At 33.7% G+C, this 27394-nt stretch overlaps 1 protein-coding gene across 2 annotated transcripts in view; it reads right to left on the bottom strand.

Annotated features, from left to right (window-relative positions):
* Positions 1-27394, bottom strand: part of LOC114336052 (uncharacterized) — a 76026-nt gene that overhangs the window by 33886 nt on the left and 14746 nt on the right. The window contains exon 3 of one of the 2 annotated variants that reach the window (XM_028286380.2): positions 17199-17245. In XM_028286380.2, the coding sequence (XP_028142181.2) occupies positions 17199-17245 (47 nt within the window). Of the gene's footprint in view, positions 1-3387; positions 4084-17198; positions 17246-27394 lie in introns of those variants that run through there. The other variant, XM_028286366.2, reaches the window with a different exon arrangement.

Raw genomic sequence — 27394 nt, 5'->3', positions numbered from 1 at the left:
AAAGGTGCATAAACATATCCAAATAAGTGTATTGAGCGCAAGATTTTGTCACTCGATGGTTTTTTGGTCGCTGAGTCCACTAGAACCGACCACCGAAGCACATGGTGACCAGGTTCACTGCTAAAGTACATGATCTGGAGTTTCGTGGGTTCTCGGCAAATTGATGCAACAGATTACTCAAGGGTTTTGGGACCGCTGAATAAGAATACGACATCAGAAACGACCCCCGATGCACAAACACCCTCCAAACTCTGTAAGGTAACATGCGTTAGCAGTGACCTTGGGCACCAGGTAGTCCGGGTTCGTTTCTGATGGCGTATTCGTATACTAAGTGACCCCAAAAACCGCCTAGTAATCTATTTGCATGCATTAAGTGTCGAAATCCCTCGAAACTTTAAAGATCGCGTGACCCTAGACACCAGGTGTCCGTTCTGAAGGTATATTCGTCTTCAGCACACCCAAAGACTCCCTGAGTAATCTATTTGCGTCCAATTAATGCCGAAAACCCTCTAACCTCCAGAAGATGATGTGACTTAGCAGTGACACTGTGCCCTAGGTACCCCGAGGGTCGGTGCTGATGGCGAATTCGTATTCAGCGCCCCCAAAAGCCCCCGAGTGACAAAATCTGGCCCTTAATTATCTTGATATGTCTATGCACTTTTGGATACATTTTATGCAGTTTAAAATGCAATTATATATTTCCACCCATTTCTCTATTTTAGACTTTTTCCCGACATCATCCTGAACACAATGCCAAAAGTTGCAAGTCTCTAGATGATATTAAAATCTATTTACTCCGGTGATTTTTGTGCTAAATGATCTAATATGAATCAAAGACATCAGGTTCCGGCAGAACATTGATAACTTTTTCATCAAACGGCAAATCTTCTTACCACCTGCGAAATACTTCTGGCTTCTGGTATTAATTTCTTCTCGCATAACTGCATTAACTCATTTTTTTGGCACAACTGATTTTAATAGGCGTAGAGTACAATTTTGTAAAATTTTCAATATTCAAAAATAGTTGATTAGCACGGCTTGATCTATGAGTTGTCACATTTATGGCCCTTTAATTAGGTAAACAGTTTCTCTTTTTCGTACAATAACTTTTTGATTTAAACCTAACGATAGGTATACAGATTGTACAACCAGAATGTTCTAAGTCAAAGTTAATGCAGTGTTGTATGTTCGGTTTTCGCAAAAATAGTACAAGCAGACTGTATTAAGAGTACTTAATGCATTCTGCTAGTAAATGAAACAGTCAAACTGACTTAGTATTAAATTTTTATCTGTTATTATAATAAGTACGACTTAATGTGTTTTTGCAGTATATAGAGCATACATTTTTATATACGACTGCATTAATAGTTGAATAACTAAAAAAATTGACTTAGTGCGTTCTGCTGGTATACCCTCGCGATTTTTAACTAACAAAGTGAACTACCCGTGAATCACTCATCGCGAATACATGTAGCTACCTTTACGCTAGTATAGAGGACCATTGTGTAGTTTAAGAGCTAGTGAACCCTCCGAGTAACGGTCTTCCTGTAAGGCTAGAAATTTATATAGTGATAATTCATAGCACACCAAGGCTAAAAACCATGACCTGCCAGGCATCATCCCTGCACGTGTATCTACCAGGTGAATCGAAAAGTGCATAGTTTAGGGGGAAAGTAAACTTTCCCCTGTAAAGTTTAAATTTAAGTGTGTGTTTGAGTAAGTCATTTAGAAGAAAGTACAATGACTGGCGATTCTGAACAGCATAAGACCTTGCCAGGCGAGGGGAAGGATTAGGGTTTTTTACTAAAATTTTTTTTTGCACCGAACAAAGTTTTTTTAGGGTTTTTCAGAAAAGGTTTTTAGTGACTTTTCTCTTAGGTTAATAGTTTTTGACATTTTATATGCGATTAAAAATTTAAAAATTGCGAAATCGGCCATTTTTAATCCTGAATCGGACACTTAACAGAAAAGTTCAATGTTGCCAAGGTAGGTAGATATTCTTTAAAAATCGATTGATGAAATCTGGAAGAGTATTTTGCAATACAACATCGAAAGCACCTTTGTTTTTTAATTGCTAATCAAGCAAGCGCGACACTGTAGTATAAGTGAGGACATTTGAGTTTGCATAAATTCATTATCTCGATAACGGGAAAATTTGAAGAGAAATCCTCAGACAGGTCGATTTTTATTTTTAAATTAGGACTTTTTGGCATATATATAATACTAGAAATATCATACATCTGGGCGTGATGACGCAATCGATTATTTTTTTGAATAGGAGTAGGGGTCGTGTGATAGCTCATTTGAAAGGTTATTTAATTCTCTATTTAGTAATATAAACGTAAATATAATTATTTATACAGGGTGTGCAAAAAATTGTTCTTCTTTTTGTGTAAATTAATTTTTAAAAAAAATTTTGTACAGCCTGTATAAACAATTATGTTAATGTTTATGTTACTGAATGGAGAATTATATAACCTTTCAAATGACCTATCACACAACTCCTACTCTCATTTAAAAAATCATCTATTACGTCATCACGCCCAGATGGATGACGTCACTAGTATTATAAATATGCCAAAAAGTCCTAATTTAAAAATAAAAAACGCCCTTTTTTAGGATTTCTCTTCAAATTTGCCCATTCTCTGGATAATGAATTTATGCAAAGTCAAACGTCCTCACTATATCTTACAGTGTCGTGCCCGCTTGATTAGCAATTAAAAAACAAAGGGGTTTCGATGTTATATTGCAAAAAAGTCTTCGGTATTTCATCAATCGATGTTTAAAAAATATCTACCTACCTTGGCAACATTGAAATTTTCACTTAAATGTCCGATTCGGGTTGAAAAATGCCGATTTTGCAATTTTTAAATTTATAATTGCTTATATGTCAAAAACTATTAACCTAGGAGAAAAGTTACTAAAGACCTTTTCTGTTTGGAATGATTCAAAAAATCTAAAAAAAACTTTGTTTGATGCCAAAAACATAATTTTAGGAAAAAACCCTAATTTTTCCCCTCGCCTGGCCAGGTCTTATGCTGTTCGGAATCGCCTGTAATTGTACACATTTCTTCTAAATGACTTACTCAAACACATACTTAAATTTAAACTTTACAGGAAAAAGTTTATTTTACCCCTAAACTATGCACTTTTCGATTCATCTGGTAGATACACGTGCAGGGCTGATGCCTGCCAGGTCATGATTTTTAGCCTTGGTGTGCTATGAATTATTACTATACAAATTTGTAGCCTTACAGGAAGACCGTTACTCGGAGGGTTCACTAACTCTTAGACTATTGGATTTCGAATGCCCAGCTACAATCCAAAGCAGTCGCAAACTCGTGAAATAATATTCATATTTTACTTTATGGATTTAATTTAACTTACCAAAATAAGATATATTCCTAAGCTATTTCTGGCTGACTTAAGGTAACATTAATCTCAACATCATTGTCATTTGGAACTTCCAAACTTTCAGTACTAACAGAAGAATAAGTTGAAGTCTTTGGTGTAATATGGATAATATTTTCGTTAGAGGTACTCCCTACATTATTAATTGCTTCAAACAACTCTTCCTCTTTGGTTTTGTTTGTGTCTTTGTTGATTATTTCAAACAGTTTGTCTTTAGAAACTTCATTCTGTTGATAATAGTCCTCTGTAAAATCTTCAATTTCATAAAAAGAAGTAGTTTCTTCAGATTCTGTTGCTGCTTCTAACTCTTCAGAACTAGTTTTGTTAGTATCCTTATTAATAATGTCAAACAGATTTTCTGTGGTTTGAACTGAATGAGCTGTATGCAAATTATTGATACCATCATGATTTTGATTGTTGGTATTTGCCGTGTATGTGTACACCGGTCTGTCCCATGTGGGTGGTCTACTTAGATCTTCGTGCACATATGTTGAATAGGCGCTTTGAATTCTTTGTAGCACAAATTCCAGCGGCAAAGGTAGTTTACTAACGACCGTCTGCTGATCACCGAAAAATAATTTATTAACGAATCCGAACGGTCTAAAAACTTTTACTTGTTCGGCGGAAATCCCGCAAACGAGAAATGAGAATAAAAAATACAACCGGTGCATGTTGACGGTTTGAAATGACTAAAAGCGAAATTTCTCTTCGAGATTAATTCGACAAAGTGGAACACCAGATAAGTCCATAAAAGTGAAATACCAGTTTATTTTTTTTACTTTTGGAGAGAAATGAATCGATTTTAAATTAATTGTAAGCTATCCCAGAGAACTGCAGTTCTCTCCAGTGGCGCACCACTCCCCTACATGCGACAGTATAATATACGCGAAGTTTTCGATTTAGGTAACCTGACTTAAGCAACCAGTTTAAGAAAAATATATCAACCATCCATTTTGGTCCAAGGGTGTGGGTTTTACGGCCCTCTCGAGTTTTGGTCTGTTTTTCGTTCTCGTCACCAAAACTACCAAAAATTTCAAAAGTCTTAGTTCGATCTCTGCGGCTTCTGATAGTATTGATCATTAATTAATTATTACCTTTTAAGGTCACACCTCCAATTTGAGGCTTAGAAATCAAAAAAGCGATCATGACAAGTGAATGGAAAATTTTGTCATTCTTTATATTTTCGAGGTCGGTCGATCCGAATATGAAGTTTATTTTTATCTAGAATTGGTGGAACACGTTCAAAAATCAAATATTATGCAAAAATGCGAAAAAATAAATTTTAATGATTTTTCATGTTTACCTTACCGTATCATTGGTCTCTGTAAATATTTCCTTTTGAAAATTTTACTGTGTCATCTTTCGAGTATTTAAATGACAACGAGATTTGTCCAAAGTGTTTAAACAAATTAAAAGAGGGGTTATTAATTTCTAAACATTTTGTCGTCAGATTACGTTAGTTTCATGTTTACTTAAAAAAGTTGAGTGACAAACTTTTTAGTTTATAATTTTAATCAACACAGGAATAAAGCATAATTCATGAAAAAGTTTTCTGGAAAACTTCAAGTCAACATATGCAATAAGAAAAAAGTTAAGTGACTTTATAGATGAGTGGTACTCTTCCAAAAAAAGCTGATTTCTCGAGATACTGACCACGGTGTGATGAATGGCTAATTTTGGTCTTGCTTTATGTTTTTGATGGCGCTGAAAACGAAAATAAGCTTTATTTCGAATTTTTGTTTCTATAAAACATTTTATTCTTTGTACCCTATATCTTAACATAAACTTGACTAAAAAGGTAAATTTCAAATTGTGTCACTCAACTTTTGCGATTAAACTTTGAAATTCAGGAATCTGCACCTTTCACTTTTATAGTCCAAGTAATGAAGCTTAAAATAGGACAACACCTAGCAATTTTTACAGAATGGATAGATTTGCTTAAAAATTTGAGAATAAGTAGTGGATAGTCCAAGGATCAAAATCTATATCATGCCGAAAGGCGCTTTAACTATGGGAGTGGTTGCCACCCCATCTCGGGGGTGGAAATTTTTTATTATATTTTAATCGCAAAAGTTAATAAAAACGTTCATTCTTAGCAAAAAAACGTTCTATACATTTTTTTGATAAAATTGATAGTTTTTGATTTATTCGTTATCGAAAGTGTTAGTTTTATATCGAAAAAATCAATGTTTTTAATAAGTTTTCTGCTAATAACTCCAAAAGTTTTCGTTTTATCAAAACAATTTTACTGAACAAAAATGTACCTTATGAAAAAGTAAACAAAACCGGTCTTTTAAATTTTCTTTAAGACCAACAGTAATCGAGCTATACTTTATTATATGTTGACTCTTCTTCGTCAAATGCTAAATATTGTAGTTTCAAAGTCAAAAGACGGGAAAACTATGCATTTTTTGAGGACAACTTGTTCAAACTAAATTAAAGTACCTAAAAATATCTATCTCCAAAAATAAAAAATAAATACCAAGTTTCTTGTAAAAGGTATATATTAAAATACCCTAAATAAGGGTCACAATACAAAACGTTTTCGGATTAAGGAATCCATCATCAGTGTTTAAAAGCCAAAATTTGCATGCCTGAGCCACCAAAATGTATCAGGTAAAAACCCTTTAAATGTAAATAATAAGGATGTTTTACATATTTATATAAAATTCATTGGATGGTATAGATAAACCTGGATGTTACCCAGGGCAACACAGGACTCTCTCCACGTGGTTGGAACTTTTTTTGGAGAAAACCTCACATATTGGATTTCAATGGCCAACTCTGGCTTTCAGTTGGCCATTGAAATCCAATATGTGAGGTTTTCTCCAAAAAAAGTTCCAACCACGTGGAGAGAGTCCTGTGTTGCCCTGGGTAACATCCAGGTTTATCTATACCATCCAATGAATTTTATATAAATATGTAAAACATCCTTATTATTTACATTTAAAGGGTTTTTACCCGATACATTTTGGTGGCTCAGGCATGCAAATTTTGGCTTTTAAACACTGATGATGGATTCCTTAATCCGAAAACGTTTTGTATTGTGACCCTTATTTAGGGTATTTTAATATATACCTTTTACAAGAAACTTGGTATTTTTGTGATTTATGGTATACAGCCAGCTACAGGAAGTTTATTTTCCTCCTGGATTTTTAAAAATAAAAAAAGTCTCCAGCTCAAAAATTAAGTGATTTATAATGAAAAGAATGTCAGTCCCCGATTTTTTCAGCGAAAAGTGATCGCAAGCAACCCTCTAATCACCACTCTAATTAAAATTAGTCATAAACCTTATTTGGTGTTTTTTATTTATGTATGATTAATATGTTCTAGAAGTTTGTCCGGCTTAGAATGATTAGTTTTTAAAAAAATGCAGTTAAAAGCGAATAACGAATTTTTGTAGTTTTGAAAAAATGGCTTTTCTTCAGAATATCAAGATTAGCATCAGAAATACGGAAAAATGTTTAAATATGAAATTGTAACTTATTTAATTTCCAAAAACCTGGTTTGAAAAAATTTTTTCTACATCAAAAACTGAGTGAGGTATTGACAATTAAAACTTGTAATAACATGCAAAAACCACCTTTAACAACCCTTTCAAAGTCACCTCTTTTTGCGACTGAGGATTTTAAAACGATTTAGTAATAATAGTCTTATAGACCTTAAAAAACCTACAAAACTGTTGTTTACCAGACTTTCTAAGATAAAAAATAAAAAAGTTACGGTTAAAAAATCAATATATTTTTTTGAAAAAAAAAGGAGAAATCCAATTGGAAGCAAATAATGTAAGTTAGCAGTGTTTTTAGTCATTGGCCTTATTCATTCTTATTTGTTTATGTATTATTAATAGATTATAGAAGTTTGACTGGCTTAGAATGGTTAGTTTTAAAAAAAACTGGAGTTAAAAGGGAATAACGAATTTTTGTAGTTTGGTAAAAAATGCAATTTTCTTCAGAATAGAAAGATTAGCACCAGGGATACGAAAAAATGTTTCAATATAAAATTGTAGGTTAATTAATTTCCAAGAACTTTGTTTAAAAAAAAATTTTTTACGGCAAAAATTGAGTGAATCGTAAATGAGTATTTATCGGAAAACATTGATTTTTTTCTATACAAAACTAACACTTTCGATAACAAATAAATCGAAAACTATTAATTTTATCAAAAAAACGTATAGAACATTTTTTGCTTAGAATGAATGTTTTTATCAACTTTTGCGGTCAAAATATAATAAAAAATTTCCACCCCTAAGATGGGGTTGCAACCACCCCTATGGTAAAAGCGCCTTTCGGAACCATATAGATTTTGATCCTTGGACTATCCACTACTTATTCTCAAATTTTTAAGCAAATCGATCGATTCTGTAAAAATTGCGAGGTGAAAAGCTTCGGTTCCTGTCCTATTAGTAATTCGTAACTTTTATTATAATGACACAAAAATATTGAAATAAGTACCATTATCTTCACAAAGGTAAGAAATATATACTACAAAAATTTCAGAAAAAAATATTAAAATGGAACATGGAGCTATTTGGACAAATGGAGTTATTAAACGCAAAATATGCGATTTTTTTTTTTATTTTTAGGGTAATATTGCGATTTTGCCAATGTTCCCTCACGTAAAATTTAAAATAAACCTAATTTTCGTTTTCAGCACCATCAAAACCATAAATTATGACCAAAATTATCCATTCATCACACCGTGGACATGTCACCACACAGTTTATCTCGAGAAATAAGTGTTTTTTGTGGTGTGCCGCTCCTCTATAAAGTCACATAACTTTTTTCCTGCTGCATATTTTGACTTAAAATTTTCCAGAAAACTTTTCAGGAATTATTTTTTATTTCTGTGTTGGTTAAAATTATAAGCTGAAAAGTTTTAGTCTAAGAGCTGGGAGCGGATTTTGTGCGTGATGAGTAATATGGAAAAACTATACGTGGATATGTTGAATTAGTTGTGTACATGACTTTCACCAACGGCTGGAAACCAGAGTGGGGGCCGAGGGTAGTTATAAGGGGGCAAAGTCGCGGTTTTTATTATTTTTTTATGACGCTCATGATCGAGATAGTGCACCAAAATTTGGGAATAAGTAGGTCATGACGTACCTAAGTAAAATATCTAGGGGCGCAACGCTGCGTGGCCGACAAAGGGGTGGGGGTAGGGAAGAATATAAAAAATATAAGGGCCTTTTTGCGACGTTCGTGATTGAGATAGTGAACCAAAATTTGGGTATAAGTAGACCATAACATAAGTAAGTAAAATCCCTAGAGCCGGAAACCAGAGTGGGGGAGGAAGGTAGTTATAAGGGGTCAAATTCCCGTTTTTTATTATTTTTTTTTGTGACGCTCATGATCGAGATAGTGCACCAAAATTTGGGAATAAGTAGGTCATGACATAACTAAGTAAAATCTCCAGGAGTGAAACGTTTCGTGGCCGACAAAGGGGTTGGGCAGGGGTGAATATAAAAAAATATAAGAGGTTTTTTGCGACGTTCATGATTGGTCACAAAAAATAATACACACTGCGACTTTGACCCCTTAAAACTACCCTCATCCCCAACTCTGGTTTCCGGCTCTGGGGATTTTACTTAGCTAAGTCATGGTCTACTTATTTCCAAATTTTGGTGCACTATCTCAATCTAGAACGTCGTAAAAAACCCCTTATATTTTTTATATTAACACCTACCCCCACCCCTTTATCGGTCACGCAGCGTTCCACCCCTGGAGATTATACTTAGTTACCTCATGACCTACTTATTCCCAAATTTTGGTGCAACATCTCAATCATGAGTGTTACAAAGAAAAATAATAAAAACGGCGAATTTGACCCCTTATAACTACCCTTATCCCCTACCTCAGGTTTCCGGCTCTGAGGATTTTACTTAGTTATGTCATGGTCTACTTATTCCCAAATTTTGGTGCACTCTCTAAATCACGAACGTCGCAAAATACCCATTATATTTTTTGTATTCACCCTTGCCCCACCCCTTTGTGGGCCACCCAGCGTGCCACCCATGGAGATTTTACTTAGTTACGTCATGACCTACTTATTCCCAAATTTTGGTGCACTATCTCGATCATGACCGTCACATAAAAAGTAATAAAAACCGCGACTTTGTTCCCTTATAACTGCCCTCGGCCCCCACTCTGGTTCCGGCTGTTGGTGAAAGTCATGTACACAACTGATTCAACATATCCCCGTATAGTTTTTTCGTATTACTTATCACGCACAAAGTCCGCTTCTATCTCTCCGACTATTTGTTACTAATTTTTTTTAAATAAACTTGAAACTAACGAAATCTAACAACAAACTGTTTAAAAATTAACAACTCCTCTTTTTATTTGTATAAACATTTTGTACAACGCTCGTCGTTATTTCAATACTTCAAAGATGATACAATAAAATTTTCAAAAGGAAAAATTTGCAGCGACCAAAGATACAGTGAGGCAAAATTGAAAAATCATCAAAATTTATTTTTCGCATTTTTGACTAAAATTTGATTTTTGAACATGTTCCACCAATTCTAGATAAAAATAAACTTCATATTCATATTCAGTGACTTTGAAAACATAAAGAACCACCAAAATTGGTCATTCACTTTAAAGTTGATTTCGTGGTCGGTATAACGTAATTTTAGGGGTTGCTGCCGCTCGCCTATTTCTAACGAATGTCTAATTTTGAAAATCGGTTATACTATTCAAAAGTTACAGAGCTTAGAAATTTGACTCGATTTCTATTTAAAAAGGGGAAATGTTTGTAGGTGTGTATGTTTGTACTTATGTACCTATGTTTGTATGTGTGTGAAAAAGTTACAAAAAAAAATTTGTGTTCATACAAAGCACTTTTCCTTGAAAACTGCTTGAAGCAAATTTCGCACTAAGGATTTTCTTCAGTGTGATCGATTTTGTGTTCATCCAGAAAACTTTTATGAGTAAACAGCTTAAAGCGAATTTCACATTTGTAAGATTTTTCTCCAGAGTGCAATCTAAAATGTGTTTTCAAATTACTTTTCTGAGAAAACTGCCTAAAACAAATTTCAGACTTGTAACAATATTCTCCAGTGTGAACTACTTTGTGTTCATTTAACATTCAAAGAACTTTCCTTGAAAACTGTTTAAAACAAATTTCACACTTAATAATGATTCTCTTCAGTGTGAACTACTCACACCGGAAAAATTAACGGACCACCTTAAAAATGGGACATCTCGAATTTCCTAAACCTGTTGTCGGACTTGAGTAATTTTATTAATATGTTATAGCCTTATTATTTAAGAAAATCGATGTAATAATATTGTTGCTAGACAGGTATGTCGAAAAATTTTGCATAAAATATCAAAATTAAAACTCCATTGTAGCCTTAGGGCTTATTAACATTTTTTATTCATTTGCGTATGTTGGATAATAAAAAAGGTAGGTCCGTTAACAAATAACCATGTTTTTCATCACTAAATCCTCATTTTCTGCTTAGTTTAATAAACAAACCTAAAGTGGGCTATGAGAAATTAACAATTATATAAAGGCATTGTATAACTAGACCAATAAATAATAAATGTGTAAATAAACTATGTAATGTGTAAATAAACAATGATAAAGGTCAAATTGTTAACTGTCAAAAAGTGTCTGGTTTGTTCTGAAAATTAGTAGATTTATTATTTAAAGTTTCAATTATATCCGCATTTTTTGGTTCCTTGGGAGAAATGGAACGCGCTAGAAGGAATTACCGCGATAAGTGTGTTTGAGCAGTGACCTTACATAGCGAAGGACTTAGTAACAGTTATTGTAACAATTTTTTGCTAATGCACGATAATAATGCAAGACCTCACGTTCACGAATTGTAACCGAATATTTACAACAGGTAGGTAAATCTTTGGACTTTGAATTGAACATCGCATAGTCCAGATTTTAATCCGATCGAACATTTGCGGGACATAATTGGCAGAAGACTACGACAGCGCTTGCCACCTTTTAGAACCTAAGAAGAGGTAGATATAGTAGCTCTCGAGATTTGGAATGATATTGATCAAGACCAAATAGTATACCTCCTTTGTAATATAAAAGTACAGTACAACCTCGGTATAACGAATCTGAAGGGTCCGAAAAAAAATTTGTTATATCGGGAATTTTTCAATAACGGGGTTCGTTATATTCGTTATACCGAGGTTAAATGCGGCCAATATTCATTAAAAAGGGGTTCTTAAAGCTGAATGCAAACCTCTAGGATTAACGAATTTCTCATCGCTTAACCTTGGTTTAACAAATGATTTACAGAATAACTGTAGACCTGCGTTTTAACTTATAAAGTATGATATCCAAAACAGGGGAAAAACGTAAATGAAGCAGGTCCGATTGTTTTCACGTCTGGACTTGTCTGTGAGTCGCCACTATATATACTCAACTACGCTAAAACGAGGTTCGGAACGGAGAAAAGCGTAATACAGAGGTTGCGTGCGTAATATAGGGGTTTGTTACACCCAATATTCATTATACAGGGGTTTTAATTTATCTCCGCAAATCGTAAAAATTCGTTATATCGAAGGTTAAAATCGAAATAGTTCATTATATAGGGGTATTTTTTACATTGAGCGTTATGAACGTTTGAAGGGGATTTAAAAAAATTCATTATATCGAGGAATTCCTTATATGGGGGTTCGTTATATCGGAACTCCACTGTATATCTCTTTTATTGTCAAACATAAATGAATGAATAAAAAAAACAGAATAATAACAAAGCCTAATGCTATAATTGAATTTTAATTTCAATATTTTATATTTTCAGTAGTAATTGCACATGATCTCTAAAATTATCGAATTTTTCCTGAGTGACACTTTGACAGTTTTAATTTCACGACCCGAAGGGTAGTTAAATTATGTCAAAGTGTCACGAGGGCAAAAATTCGATAATAATTTTGGAGATCGAGTGCAATTTGTTGTGATTATTTCATGAATAAAACTGTTCAAAACCAAAATTTTATTGTAATTTATTTATGTAAGTACAAATTAGTACAATTAAACACTTTTTCTTCTTTGAGTGCCTCTCCTATCGGAGATTGGATATCATTAGGGCGATTCTAATTTTATTTACTGCTGTTTTGAACAATTCGTTAGTGGTACAGCCAAACCACTCTCTCAAATTTCTCATCCAGGACATTCTTCTACGGCCTGGATTTCTTCGTCCTTGGATTTTTCCTTGCATTATATTTTGTAGGAATGTGTACTTTTGTCCTCTCATCAGGTGGCCTAAGTATTCAAGTTTTCTCTTTTTTATACTCCGTAGAACTTCTGGCAATTAAACACACAATTGTTATAAATATTTGACGGTTGAAAGTCATCACTTTTATAATTTTTAAAACATTAATTTTCATTAATGTCACCGAATGTATTTTTTTGTAGCAACGAAGGGCATCTGACGTAATATACTTGACGACGGGATATTATCAAAATTTATCGGGTATAATATCACAAGAGAGTGAGAATAAATTGAAAATAATGCGACAGTTTTTCGAAAATTTGTTGTCTGGCAATAGACACGAGAGCCCGCAGGGCTCGAGTGTCTGTTGCCCTATGGCAACAAATTTGAGTAAAAATGAAGCATTATTTTCTTATTTATTCTTACTGTCGTGTGATATTCGTAAGATTATTTTTTAATACGTATATTATGGATATTTTCTTAAATGTGACAGTTGTTAAAACTAGGAAACTGGTTGCCATTAAACAGAAACAATCTATTTAAAAAAATGATATCAGTAATTTTCTACAGTAGATAATTCTCAGTATAATTTTAATCTGATTGGACAGAATTAAACACGTGATCAAATATCTTACTATACGATTGGAAATTAAAATCATTAAAAAATAATCGGGTATAATATCACAAGAGAGTGAGAATGAATTGAAAATAATGCGACAGTTTTTCGAAAATTTGTTGTCTGGCATTAGACACGACAGCCCGCAGGGCTCGAGTGGCTGTTGCTCAATGACAACAAATTTGAGTAAAAATGAAGCATTATATTCTTATTTATTCTTACTGTCGTGTGCTATTATTAAGATTATTTTTTAATACGTATATTATGGATATTTTCTTAAATGTGACAGTTGTCATGTTGTCAAAACTAGGAAACTGGTTGCCATTAAACAGAAACAGTCTACTTAAAAAAATTATATCGGTAATTTTCTACAGTAGATAATTCTCAGTATAATTTTAATCTGATTGGACAGAATTAAACACATGATCAAATATCTTACTATACGATTGGAAGTTTTTTTTTCCTCTGATTCTGGCATTGGTTAACTAGAACCTTTAGCCACGTTATTGTATAACTTATCACTAACTCAGGTGTATTGTGTAGTGTGTGTGTTGAGTAAGTGTCTTGTTACTTTGCAAAGTCGACGTCATTGTCTTTGCAAAGAGACGCTAATTGTATCCGAAAGTCTGCGGTCCCTCCGGACGATTGGAAGTTAAAATCATAAAAAAAAAATAATCAGTTTAATTTTTATTTCTGTAGCTTTCTATTGGTCAGAATTTCCTATGAATGAAACAATCTAGAATATTTCACAGGGTGTTCCGAATTTTAAGGAAAAAACACAGTATTATTGTTGCGGAAAAACACAGTATGATTGTATAAATTTTATAGAGTAAGATTTACTCAGATTTGGTTAATCTATTAACTTCCATAGTTATTTTGATTAAAAAAATTTTCTTCCCTCAGATGGGGTTGTTTGCACCCCCAGGGCAAAAACCCCCAGGACAAGGGTTATAATTACTACCTAAATCCAAATTTTCAAGGAAATTGACCTTCATTCTCAGGATTCCACGAGAAAATGGCTGTTGATTGGACTAACATTGGCGTAACAATTACCTACTTCTCAGCCTTATTAGACCTTTTTGGGAACATAACCTGTTACAAATGCGGTGGAAATTCAGTGAAAATTGGTCTTGGAAAAGGCAGAAATGAAAGCAACACACGTTCAGCTTGAACTCTTGTCAATGACTAGTTTATTATAGACCAATTATGACATACACATCGTATTATGTTGCATACATTGCATGTGTTAACTTATATGTAATATTTTAAACTATTTCTAACAAGGCATATGTATAAAATTATGTTAAAATTATCAATTATGTGAAAAAATATTTCTTATCAAAATGCCATAAAAAGTTAGAATCTGATAATTATTATATGCACAAATCAGCAACACTATTTGGTACACTCGAATAATGGCCGACGATGGTCAGCTGTTAGTTTTCCTATGCTGTGCGGCTACGAGGTGTTACACAAGGATGCGTCTCACCTGATTTATTCAACATTTATGGTAAGCATGTCATGAGGATGGCTTTAGAAGAATAAGCCGGTGGAGTAACAGTAGCTGGTAGGAAAATCTCCAATTAAGATTTTCTGGTGACACTACACTTATAGCAGCAAATGAGCAAGATTTGAGCCTACCGTGGAAACCTCCAGGACTTTGTGGAATGCTCCCCAGAAGCAATTGAATGGCTATGTAACTTGGACATTAATATTTTGGTTCATTCATTATATTAGTGTTTGAATAATATACATATATTATATTTGTGCATTTATCGTACTGTGAAAGTCCATACGATAAATAAAAATAAAACGCAAGAAATGTTTGAGTACGAAAGTTGAAGAGTTCAGTACGAAAACAATAGAGTTGGTTTGAAAGTTAATAAAGCTAAGAGAAAAATAATGGTGGTGGGCAGATTCGACACTATTCAACTGTCTAACATATTACAGGAATATCGGATAGTAAACACCTTTATCTATCTCGGGTCTAGTATAATATAACTGACGATGGTAACTGTGAAGCAGAAGTTCGGAGGCGTATTGGTATGGCAAAAAATGGGATGAGTCGCCTAACTAAAGTTAGGAAAGACAGATATATCTCTTAAATGTCAAGATGAGACTGGTGAATGCCCTTGTAGTCTCAATATTTCTATACGGGGAAGAGACTTAAATTGTTCGTGCACGCGAGCGCCAAAAAATTGATGCCTTTGAGATGTGATGCTAGAGAACAATGCTGCGCATACCTTGGACAGCGCATGGGACAAACGTTTCCATTCTAAACCAACTCGAAATTAAAAAAAAGGCTGTCCACAATAATGTCTGCAACGAATTCTGCAATCCTTCGGTCACGTGGTTCGCAGAGGTGACGATAGTTTGGAGAGATTAATTGTTTCTGGAAACCTTTCGGTAAGAAGATCAAGAGAACGATCACCAACTAGATGGTCTGGCCAAATTAACAATTCAGCTGGAAACTCATTCTGCGAAGCTCTTAGAGTGGCTGAAGATAGAGACCAAAAGAAATCAAGATCCTCAGTAATGGAGAAACGACAAGAGAGAGAGCCGCTACGAAGCAAGGCGATGCCCAACTTCTTCCTACGATGACAAGGCTTTCGAGTCATGGGCGTATCGAAGGAAATTTTTGAGGGATAATTTTGGTAACTGCTACCACTTCTAAGGTTTTTCTCCAGTATGTACTCTGAAATGCGTTTTCATATTACTTTTCTGAGTAAACTGTTTAAAACAAATTTCGCACTTATAAGGTTTATCTCCAGTGTGCAATTTAAAATGTGTTTTCAAATTACTTCTCTGAGAAAACTGCTTCAAACAAATTTCACACTTATAAGGATTTTCTCCAGTGTGAACTATTTTGTGTTCATCCAAAGAACTTTTCCTTGAAAACTGCTTGAAGCAAATTTCGCACTTGTGAGGTTTTTCTCCAGTGTGAAATAATTTGTGTTCATCCAGAGAACTTTTATGAGTGAACAGCTTAAAACAAATTTCACACTTGTAAGGTTTTTCTCCAGAGTGCAATCTATAATGTGTTTTCAAATTACTTTTCTGAGAAAACTGCCTAAAACAAATTTCACACCTGTAAGGATTTTCTCCAGTGTGAACTACTTTGTGTTCATCCAAAGAACTTTTCCTTGAAAACTGCTTAAAACAAATTTCGCACGTGTAAGGATTCTCTTCAGTGTGAACTATTTTGTGTTCATCCAAAGAACTTTTCCTTGAAAATTGCTTGAAACAAATGTCGCACTTGTGAGGTTTTTCTCCAGTGTGAATTATTTTGTGTTCGTCCAAAGAATGTTTTTGATTGAATAACTTAAAACAAATTTCACACTTATAAGGTTGTTCTCCAGTGTGCAATCTAAAATGTGTTTTCAAATTACCTTTCTGAGAAAATTGCTTGAAACAAACTTCGCACTTATAAGGATTTTCCCCAGTGTGAATAATTTTGTGTTCATCCAAAGAACTTTTCCTTGAAAACTGCTTAAAGCAAATTTCGCACTGAGGTTTTTCTCCAGTGTGAATGATTTTGTGTTCATCTAAAGAACTTTTCCTTGAAAATTGCTTAAAACAAATTTCACACTTGTGAGGATTTTCTCCAGTGTGAATAACTTTGTGTTCATCCAAAGAACTTTTCCTTGAAAATTGCTTAAAACAAATTTCACACTTGTAAGGTTTTTCTCCAGTGTGAACTATTTTGTGTTTACCCAAAGAACTTCTCCTTGAAAACTGCTTAAAACAAATTTCACACTTGTGAGGTTTTTCTCCAGTGTGAACTATTTTGTGTTCATCCAAAGAACGTTTTTGATTGAATAGTTTAAAACAAATTTCACACTTGTAAGGTTTTTCGCCAGTGTGTACTCTTAAATGTTTGTTTAAATTAGTTTTTTGAGAAAACTTTTTAAAACAAATTTCACAGTTTAAAGTTTTTTCTTCAACAGATCGGCTCGTACGTTGTTTTTTCTTAGATGAACTTACTGATATTTTTTCCGTAGTTTCTGATGTGTGCTCTTCTTTGAGAAAAACTGAAATAAAAACAAAAATTAATATGATTTTCATTGTAAGGAAAGATTTAATGCAATACAGTAAAACCTCCGTTAACCGAAATAATTGGGGAAGAAGCCGTTTCGGATAACCAGAATTTCGGTTAAAAATGACATTGTTTTCTTATTCTTCTTGTATCAAATGACATAGAATTCGTGGTCAAAGTTGGCAAACGCATTGTTGTATATTATTTAGTTGCGTTATAGGTTTGGATCCCGCGTATGAAAAAAAAGTTGATTAATAGCAAGCTAAAAATTTGTTAATAGCTTAAGGGTGTCTAGTCGGATAAACTTTGATATATGGGAACACTGGAACAGGGGCAGTTTTAATTGAGGAACATGTTAAAAATTTTGAACGGTCACACCACGAGAACGCCACATTTATTTTGTCCGACAGAACAGACTTAAACTCTCCGAACAGAGATTAAACTCTCATGCCAAAATCAGACTGCTATTTATCACCTGTCATAATTCCTGTCATTTGACATATTCTACATGTTCCACTCATTAAAACGCCCATTTGGTGATAAATAGCAGTCTGATTTTTGCATGAGAGTTTAATCTCTGTTCGGAGAGTTTAAGTCTGTTCTGTCTGACACAATAAATGTGCTGTTTTAGTGGTGTGACCGTTCCAAATTTTTAACCTGTTCCACAATTAAAACTGCCCCTGTTCCAGTGTTCCCATATATCAAAGTTTGTCCGACTAGACATCCTTAAGCTATTAACAAATTTTCAGCTTGCTATTAATCAACTTTTTTTGCATACGCGTGATCCAGACCTATTATTTAGTTGTGTATTAAAGTAATATTTACGATGTTAACAAATTAACATCGAATTGTTTCCGTGTTGCGATAAAAATATACTTTTTTGACGAAATTATTGAAACTGCCAGCCGTTTCGGTTAAACGGTGTTTCGGTTAAAAAGGTTTCGGTTAACGGAGGTTTTACTGTATTTACTTCCAATATACAGGGTGTAACAAAAATACAGGTCATAAATTAAATCACCTATTTTGGGACCAAAAATAGTTCGAATGAACCTAACTTACCTTAGTACAAATATGCACATAAAATAAGTTAAAGCCCTTTGAAGTTACAAAATGAAAATCGATTTTTTCGAATATATCGAAAACTATTAGAGATTTTTTATTGAAAATAGACATGTGGCATTTTTATGGCAGGAGTATCTTAAAGAAAAATTATAGTGAAATTTGTGCACCCCATAAAAATTCTATGGGAGTTTTGTTCCCTTAAACCCCCCAAACTTTTGTGTACGTTCCAATTAAATTATTATTGTGATACCATTAGTTAAACTCAATATTTTTAAAACTTTTTGGTTGTTATTATTTTTTCGACAAGGTAGTTTTTATCGAGTTACGGCTTCTTTTCTAATATGTTTACATAAATATTTATGGGGGTTTTGTTCCTTTAAACCCCCCAAATGGTTGTGTACGTTCCAATTAAACTATTACTGCGATACCATTAGTTAAACACAGTGTTTTTAAAACTTTTTTGCTTGTCTGTATTTTTTCGATAAGGCACCTTTTATCGAGATGTGGCTTCTTTTTTAATATGGTTCAAAATATACCTAAAAATGTAAATCATAAATAAATTCTCCTATTATTATCAAGTCTATAATCGTACTTAGCCATATACAAATATGTGATGGATTTGACAAATATCCAAAATATCTCGATAAAAAATGACTTTTCGAAAACATACTGGGAGGCAAAAAAAAATTTTAAAACATTGTTTTTAACTAATGGTATTACAATAATAATTAAATTGGAACGTACACAAAAGTTTTGGGGGGATTTAAAGGAACAAAACCCCCATAAAATTTTTACTAGGGTGTCTAAATGTCACTATAATTTTTTCTTAAGATACTACTACCATAAGAATGCCACATGTTCATCTTCAATAAAAAATCTCCGATAGTTTTCGATATATTGGAAAAAATCGATTTTCATTTTGTAAATTCAAAGGGCTGTAACTTATTTTATGTGCACATTTGTATTAAGGTAAGTTAGGTTCAATCGAGCTATTTTTGGTCCCAGAATATGTGATTAAATTTATGACCTGTATTTTTGTTACACCCTGTATATTTGATATACTTTATTCACATACTAGCTAGTGCATAATAGGCAATGTCATATAATAAATAGGTAAATGGGTCATTAAACGTTTTCATTTATAGATAATTATTTATTAATTATTATTACATTTTGTTTTCCCGCCGAGTAATCTGCTGTATTGATTCTTTTCTCCTTACAGTTCGTACAATGTAGATACCGTTGCACGTCATCCGTGTCATAGCATGTGACGTCACATGTTACCAACACGAAATATTTAAGTGGTAGTTCTGTTCCTTTTTAGAATAATTTAGCCGAAGACAGTGGAATTACAGCATATATTATATACGCGTAGAAGTAATATTGGAAGATTTCTATTATTGTAAATTTAATTTGTATAACCGTTTTTATAAAGGACACTCGTTAGGATTACACTCTAACTTCGATCGAACAGAAATGACATTTTGGCATAAATTGGTAACATTTATTTGACAATTTCGGTATTTGACACTTCAGATCTGTTTTTATTATTTGCTAAGTAAGTATTTGTTTTATTATATTTATCGTTTTTATTATTTACTTTAACGTAAGATTATAGCTTAATTTTTGTTTTCTATTTTTAATATTTTCAGTTATTTACATTGATTTTTATTTTGTTTTTTCTTTTTGTATAATCCACTTCCGCAATAATTATGTGATATATTTGATTTAAAATGAATTCAAGAATTTTTTGTAATTGGTCAACAATGTCAACTTAGATCTCTGACTTAGATAATGACGTGCAAATGTATCTATATTGTACGGACTGTAGATACATTTATAATGGATATCCTGAAAATTGTTTTGAACAAACTTTACATGGTTTTTTACCAGATGCATAATCTTATTATTCTTAATACATCATTTGTTTACTGGACTTGATCAACAATTACATTTACCGTAAGATGGGGCTACTTTAATCGTAACTTCCCGCCTAAAATATATTTCATTCCAATCGAAACTGATCGAATATTTCGCTGTAATTTTTATACGTGGCAACAGTGGAATGCTATTGTTAACCGTGTGAGTCGTGTTTCGCGTGTTCTCTGGCAAATATACATACAAGTAAGTATTATTCTAAGAAACAATAATTTGTGCATATTTTAGCACCAAAATTACTTCTATGGTAAGCCATAGACATGTTATTTAGGTAACAAAATCATTTCGTTATGTTAATATAGGTACTTTCATGATGTAGGTTTAACCTCAAATTTTAAAGTACTGTATTTTACCATGTTTTTATTTTTAATATTGTGTCGCGGGGTAATTTTGATCGGAGGCTTCTTTAATCAGTGATTAAACAAACCCCAGCGTATAAAATAGTCTACTAGTGTACATTTTCTTTTTCAGAAATATGGTGCGTACGTACACAAAACGTCTTGGCAGTAGGCCTTACAAAAATTACGATGAAGAAACGGTAGAACGAGCACTTAATGACATTGTTACTGGAAGTCTTACCTTAAGAGGAGCATCAGCAACGTATAAAATTCCGTTTGGAACACTTCGTAACAAATTCAATGGGGCACATATTAAAAATCCATCAGCTCAGCCGGTTTTCAGTCATGTTGAAGAAAAAGCTATTTTAGCAGCCGCGGCTAAGTGTGCAGATTGGGGATTTCCGCAAACTTTACTCGATATAAGAATGATGGCCAAATGTTATTTGGAACGTCAAGGAAGAGTGGTCAATAAGTTTGTCAATAACATGCCGGGAAAAGATTGGGCCCTTAGTATAATAATACGACACAAAAATTCATTTGGCCAACGTTTATCCACAAAAATTAAACAAGTACGAAGTAAAATTTCCAGAGAAACGATTGAGGCTTATTTTGCAAACTTATCAGATACTTTAAAAGATGTACCACCTGAAAACATATTTAATTATGATGAGTCCAGTATATCTGACGACTCAGGAAAAAAATGGGGAGTATACAAACGAGGGGTAAAATACCCTGAAAAATATGTAATCATTCCAAGACGGCAACTAGTATAATGATTTGTGGTTCTGCTAGTGGAATACTGTTACCTCCTTACATTATCTATAAAAGTATCCATCTTTAGGACACGTGGAAAGAAAATGGTCCTGTTGGAGCACCTTGTTGCGATCAATCATGTTGTTCGAGAGGCAGTAGATACAATAGAACAGTTACCGCTTGGATAGATACAGTCACATTTCGCGACTGGTTTATGACCTCCTTTCTACCGCATGCCAAAAGATTACAAAGCAGAAAAGTGCTCTTAGGAGATAACCTTTCTTCACACCTAGATGGGGATGTAATAAAAACATGCAATGAGAACAACATCAGTTTCGCTTGCTTAGTGCCAAATTCGACTCATCTGTGCCAACCTCTAGATGTCGTATTTTTTAGACCCATGAAGAGCGCATGGCGTGCTACACTAACAACTTGGAAACTACAAAATTTACGTCTAACTACTGCGCCTACAGATCGTTTTCCTATCCTTTTAAGACAGTGCTTAGATCAGATGGATAAATCATAGTTTCAACCATCCAAACACAGAAGTGAGCCACGTCCAGGCCATAAAGAAGAATGTGCCGTATGGCGAAATTTAATAAACAGTTTTGCTGCTACAGGTATATATCCCCTTAATAAACGTGAAGTATTAAATAAATTACCTTCAAATAAAAACGACGGTGAAATTGTGCAAAATGTAGAAAGTGTCCTAACGAATTTTCTGAAAGAAAAAAGTTTGGCAATAACGACAACAATACGTCTAAACCGCTAAGAAAGAAACGATTAAATGTTGTTCCGAGTAAGAGCATAGCCGCAATTGAAAGCAGTGACAGTGAAAATTCTAGCATTCACGACGCACAAGAGTCCGATCATGACAAACTAGAATCTGAAACTGATGAACTAATTTCTGATGAGAAAGAGACTGGTAGGACAAAACATCATGGAAAGAACGAAAGTTCAAATATATCAAATGATATTGGTGAATGTTCTGGTATGGGACCAATAAAAAACTCTCCTTTTATAAAACCTAGTGTTGATAATCTCGAAAAAGATAGTTTCGTTGTGGTGCAGTTTGTTTATGATGAACAGTTAAAAACTGAGAAAATTAAAAAATTTGTAGCTCAAATATTGGAAGCAGATAAAGCAAAACAGTCATATCTTATAAATTGTATCAGGCCATATGGTGAAAAAAATACTACTTTTATTTTTCCACATGTTAATGATATTTGTGAAGTACCCTTACATAATATCATTTTAAAATTTGGCAGCCTATAATACACAGAGGTCGACATACTTTTGCAAATTCTGTCTTTGATTAGTTTTCTGTGTAAAAGCTTTCGTGTTTAATTGAAGCCTAGAAATGTTAAATTTTTGTATATATTTAATACCTAGCCTTGAATTTTCACCTATTTTTGTTTATAATTATCAGCAAACATAACAATACTTTCTCTAATATTTTGTTTTTTAATTTTAGGGGTTACAATACAAATATCAGGTAAATTGTATGTGTGATCAAAGTAACCCCACTTGAAGCGTAACTTTGATCAGACATTTATCTTTTTTTTTTTCTATTAAAATATTTTATTTTTTGAGAATATTTTTGTATAGTGTAATAGCTAAGTAAAATCCGATTTAAATATATTTTTTCAAAAACCAAATCATAACTTTATGATTGCTAGGTGCGATGAAAGATTAATTTTGATCAAAGTAACCCCATCTTACGTCACTGCACGAAGATCTCTCGAAACTGTGGAGGAAATATAATTTTCTTGCTCTATTCAAATCTGGAAAAGATCCATCGGAAGCTAAAAGTTATCGCCCGATCTCAGTGCTGTACCTTCTTCTTCTCCTTAAAGTGCGGCCTCCTCAATGGAGGTTGGCCACTACAACTATCGCAAACTCTTCTTTGTCTTCAGCTGTTCTTATTAGCTGTTCAAAATTTAGCCCTGTCCATTATCGGATGTTTCTGAGCCACGATAGTCTTTTCTTTTCTATTTCTCTCTTTTCCTCGATCTGTCCATTCACTATAATTTGAGCATATTAGTACTTATTATTTATCAGTATGCGATGTCCATAAAATTTTGAAGATTCTCCGGTAGAGCCACATTTCAAAGGCCTCTAATTTATCTACGGTTGATGCTTTAAATGTCCATATCGCAACTGCATAGAGAAGAGTCGACCAGACGTACCATTTGGATAAACGTAGTCAAATTTCGAGTTCTATTCGAAAATCACCAAGAAATTTTTTGATTTTTTCGAAAGATTTTCTGGCCTGTTCTATTCTCGATCTTATTTCTGGATAAGGATTTAGGCTGCTATAGATCCAACATCCCAAGTACTTAAATATATTGACCTGTTCTAAAATGTGCCCATTTAGTTTGCAAGGTTAAGGTACGTTTTGATATTTTCGGGTTGACATCAATTTGGTACTTTTTATGTTTATTTTCAAAAGCGTGGAGCATAATATAATCCTAATTCGCTTTCAAGCAACCATAGACGAAACTCTTGATCCGTGAACAAGCTGGTTTCTGTCTGGAAATAATGCTGGGAGTGGCATTCGTGGAACTCTCCATCAATGTATTACACCGTAAACTGCAAAAGGTTGGTCTCCAAAGTGTGCAAAGTGTTAAAGGTATCAAATTAACTAACTTTATATGATATATATGTACTGCTAGACCGTCAGTTGTCTGTAATACTCCAAAGTCAAAGCAATCGCCCAAAAATCCAGAAGCATGGATTGGACAGTATGCTGGCTCTTCTACTATTTAACATCTACACAAACGACCAGCCAATACATCATGAAAAAAAACAATTCATATTCCCATTTGGCAAATCCATCGCTGCACAAGGAAGATAATTTGCAGAGACAGACGGCAAACTCTCAAGATCACTGGATAAAGTGAAAGCTTACTATAAAAAAAAACCACTTGTAGCCAAAACAAAGCTACATATTTTCTATTTTATTAATAAAGAAGCTAACAAAAAGCTTTAGTTGTGTGGTGGGACCAGGAATTCATGCACACCTCCTAATTCCTTGAGCCCTTGTTAGGGCGTAGTCACTTTAAGTAGTATTAGCATGCTGTCTATGTTTTCCCACCAGGGTCTTCATTTGGTCTGTCCATCCTATTGGAGATATTCTTTTAAGTCTTCGACCTTCTACATTTTCTTATACCTACTACTTTTTCCGATACTACCAACAGTAACAATAGTACCATAATCCAGTTCTTCTGGCTACATGGCCGAAATAATTTAAGTACGCTCAGTTGAAATTTTTAATAGCCTGTCTTTTATATGAGGGTCTTCCGGAATTGACAGTTTTGTTCTTTGTTGTGTCCAGGACGCGTGTAGAATTTTTTTGTAGATTCACATCTCAAAGGCTTTTATCTTACTTCTATCGATTATTTTGGGAGTACATGTTTCAAAAGAGTAAAGTTAGAAGAGCTAAGCGGCGAGAGACATTTGGTTACAAGAACTGGCTCGGGACACTCGAAACAGCATTCTGTTTGAACACCCTTGTACAAAACTGCATGGACAACGAAAAGATATATTCATTACATTCTGTTCTTCGATTATGAAAAAGCGTTTAACACTGTAAAAACACACACGATTCAATGATGAAAGTACTACACAATGCTAATATTGATGAGAAAGATATGACAGTTATCCAGAATCTCTATTGGAGTCAAAAGGCACGAGCAAGACTGAACAAATCAACGAACACAGAGGGATTTTAAATTGTTTTGTATATGGAGAATCTTTTGCAGAGGAACTTGAAGGCTCTAATTGTGGTATAAAGGTCAACGGGTAGGTACACCATAAATAACATTAGTTATGCCGACGACACCGGGATAATCACAGATAACGAACATGGTATGCAGTTGATGCTAAATAAAATAAATAGGAAAATCGCAAGACTGCAAGGAAAACATATGAATTGAAGATAAATGCTGTAAAAACTAAATGTATGGCAATAAGAAAGGGCGCACTTTTAAGGGACAACTGCAAATAGATAATGCTCCAATCGACCAAGTGAAAGCGTTCAAATATTTGGGAATGATGATGAATGGCCAATGGGCTCCTTAGCAAGAAATAAAATGCAATACCGAACAAGCAAGACAAGCCTTTACTAAATTTAAACCGCTACTTTATAACCCTAATCTTTCCTTCAATCCAATCTCCGTTACAGAATGGTTAAGTGCTATGTATGGCCTATATTGTTATACGGCACGGAGACATGGACGTTGAAAATATCTTTCATTAATAAGTTGGAGCCCTTCGAAATGTGGACCTTGCGAAGAGTGTTCCGCCTACCATGGACAGATGGGCTAAGAAACGTGGAAGTCTTAAGAACAGCAAATACTGAAATAGAATTGCTCAACTTGATCAAGGCACGAAAAATTGGATACCTGTGCCATATCTTGAGAGGGGGAAAATACATAATTCCGCAAATCATCCAAGGAAATGTTGAGGGCAAGAGAGGAGGGTCGGAAACAAATGGCATGGCTACGATATATAAAGAACTGGACATGAATGAATAACCCTGGAGAGCTTTTGCATGCTGTAAAAAACAGACCTTAAGATAATTCTGTCTGATCTTAAGACAATTAGCCAATATATTATAGGTAATAAAAACAATATATGTTTCAAATGTGTGTGAAGCAATGGGAAAAACAAGGGCATTTACCAACTGCGGTCAACCTCTGCTTACTGTTACTTGATATTGTTCGGTAGTACATAGTAAGTATACGTGTGTCATCTGAGTATCGCAGGTTACTGATTTTTTGGACTCATATAGTAATCCTTCCATCCCATTCGTCTAGTACTTTCCTCATTATATATTCAGAATATATATTGTATAATAATGGTGATGTATGTATGCAGCCCTGCCTGGTACCTTTTTTGTTTTAAACGCGTTTAAATATATTCCGTGTTCTTTAAATTTAGCTGAGTTTTTATCTAACGTATTTTTTTTATATTAGAGTAACTAAATGGTTAGGCACTCTCGTACTTCCCATGATTCTCCAGAAGGAATTCTATTTTACTGAATCGAAAGCGTTTGTGTAATCTACGAAACAGAACAGCATTGTTATATTGTGTTTCCTTCCTTTTTCTATTAGATTCCTTACATACAGTGCGCTGAAATGAATGTGACTGACCCCCTCCCTAAATTAACTTATTCATTTTTAGCACATAAGCAAAACACTCGGACAAGTCGATTTTTAAAATAATGATAGTATATTATAGCAACAATGTTTCAAACTTTACGCGATCTCTCTTCAGGTGAGACTCTTTGATTTTTTTGATAACTTTGATTTTTTTCAATGGGAAAGTACCGGGTGTCCCAATAAGAATGGCTCTCGGCCATATCTCAGGAACCGTTTATAGTAGAGCTTTGAAATAAAAAATTTTATAACAAAAGTTGCCTCAGGAAAAGCCTGGAAATTATTTTCATAATTGTGGGTTCACCGCTAGAGGGCGTAATTGAATATCAAAATTAAAAACATCTAAATTTTACAAAATTTTCCTAATGAACGGGCACTGGAAATCCGATTATTGTATTTAACTCTACCTTTGCAAATAAGAGGTGGGGGTGAGTGGGAACCTTGTTATGAAAAAATGGCTGTAAGTCCGGTTCTGCTAAATCAAATTTTGAAAACTGGGTCTTGTTGAAGACAGATCTTTTTCTTCAATGTAAGCGTGATAATTTTGAACCATTCTAATAAGTATTAAGCCAGCTGGGAGGCGTTATTTAATTTTTTTCAGAAATCTAGTTTTCTTTGGAAAATATTAAATACAAGTATGCATTTTTAATCATGCTTTATAAAATTAGATTAAATTAGCAATAGAACAGCGAAAACCGCCTGTCGATACCTTTTTTCTATCTCAAGATATCTCGAGAAACGTGTAAATTTTATACATAACTGTTACTATCACCGGTAAACTAAATTAATGAAAAGTAGTGTGCTGTGGAAAAAAAGAAAATAACATTTTCCAGATGTCAACGTATAAAAATATAATTAATTAAAACAACAATATAAAGAGAAACAATACTA

The sequence above is a fragment of the Diabrotica virgifera genome, chromosome 1 (genome assembly GCF_917563875.1).
Source record: "Diabrotica virgifera virgifera chromosome 1, PGI_DIABVI_V3a".
NCBI classification, from domain to species: Eukaryota; Metazoa; Arthropoda; class Insecta; order Coleoptera; family Chrysomelidae; genus Diabrotica; species Diabrotica virgifera.
Note: the sequence above shows the minus strand (reverse complement) of the source record. Positions and strands in the feature narration are given on the sequence as shown.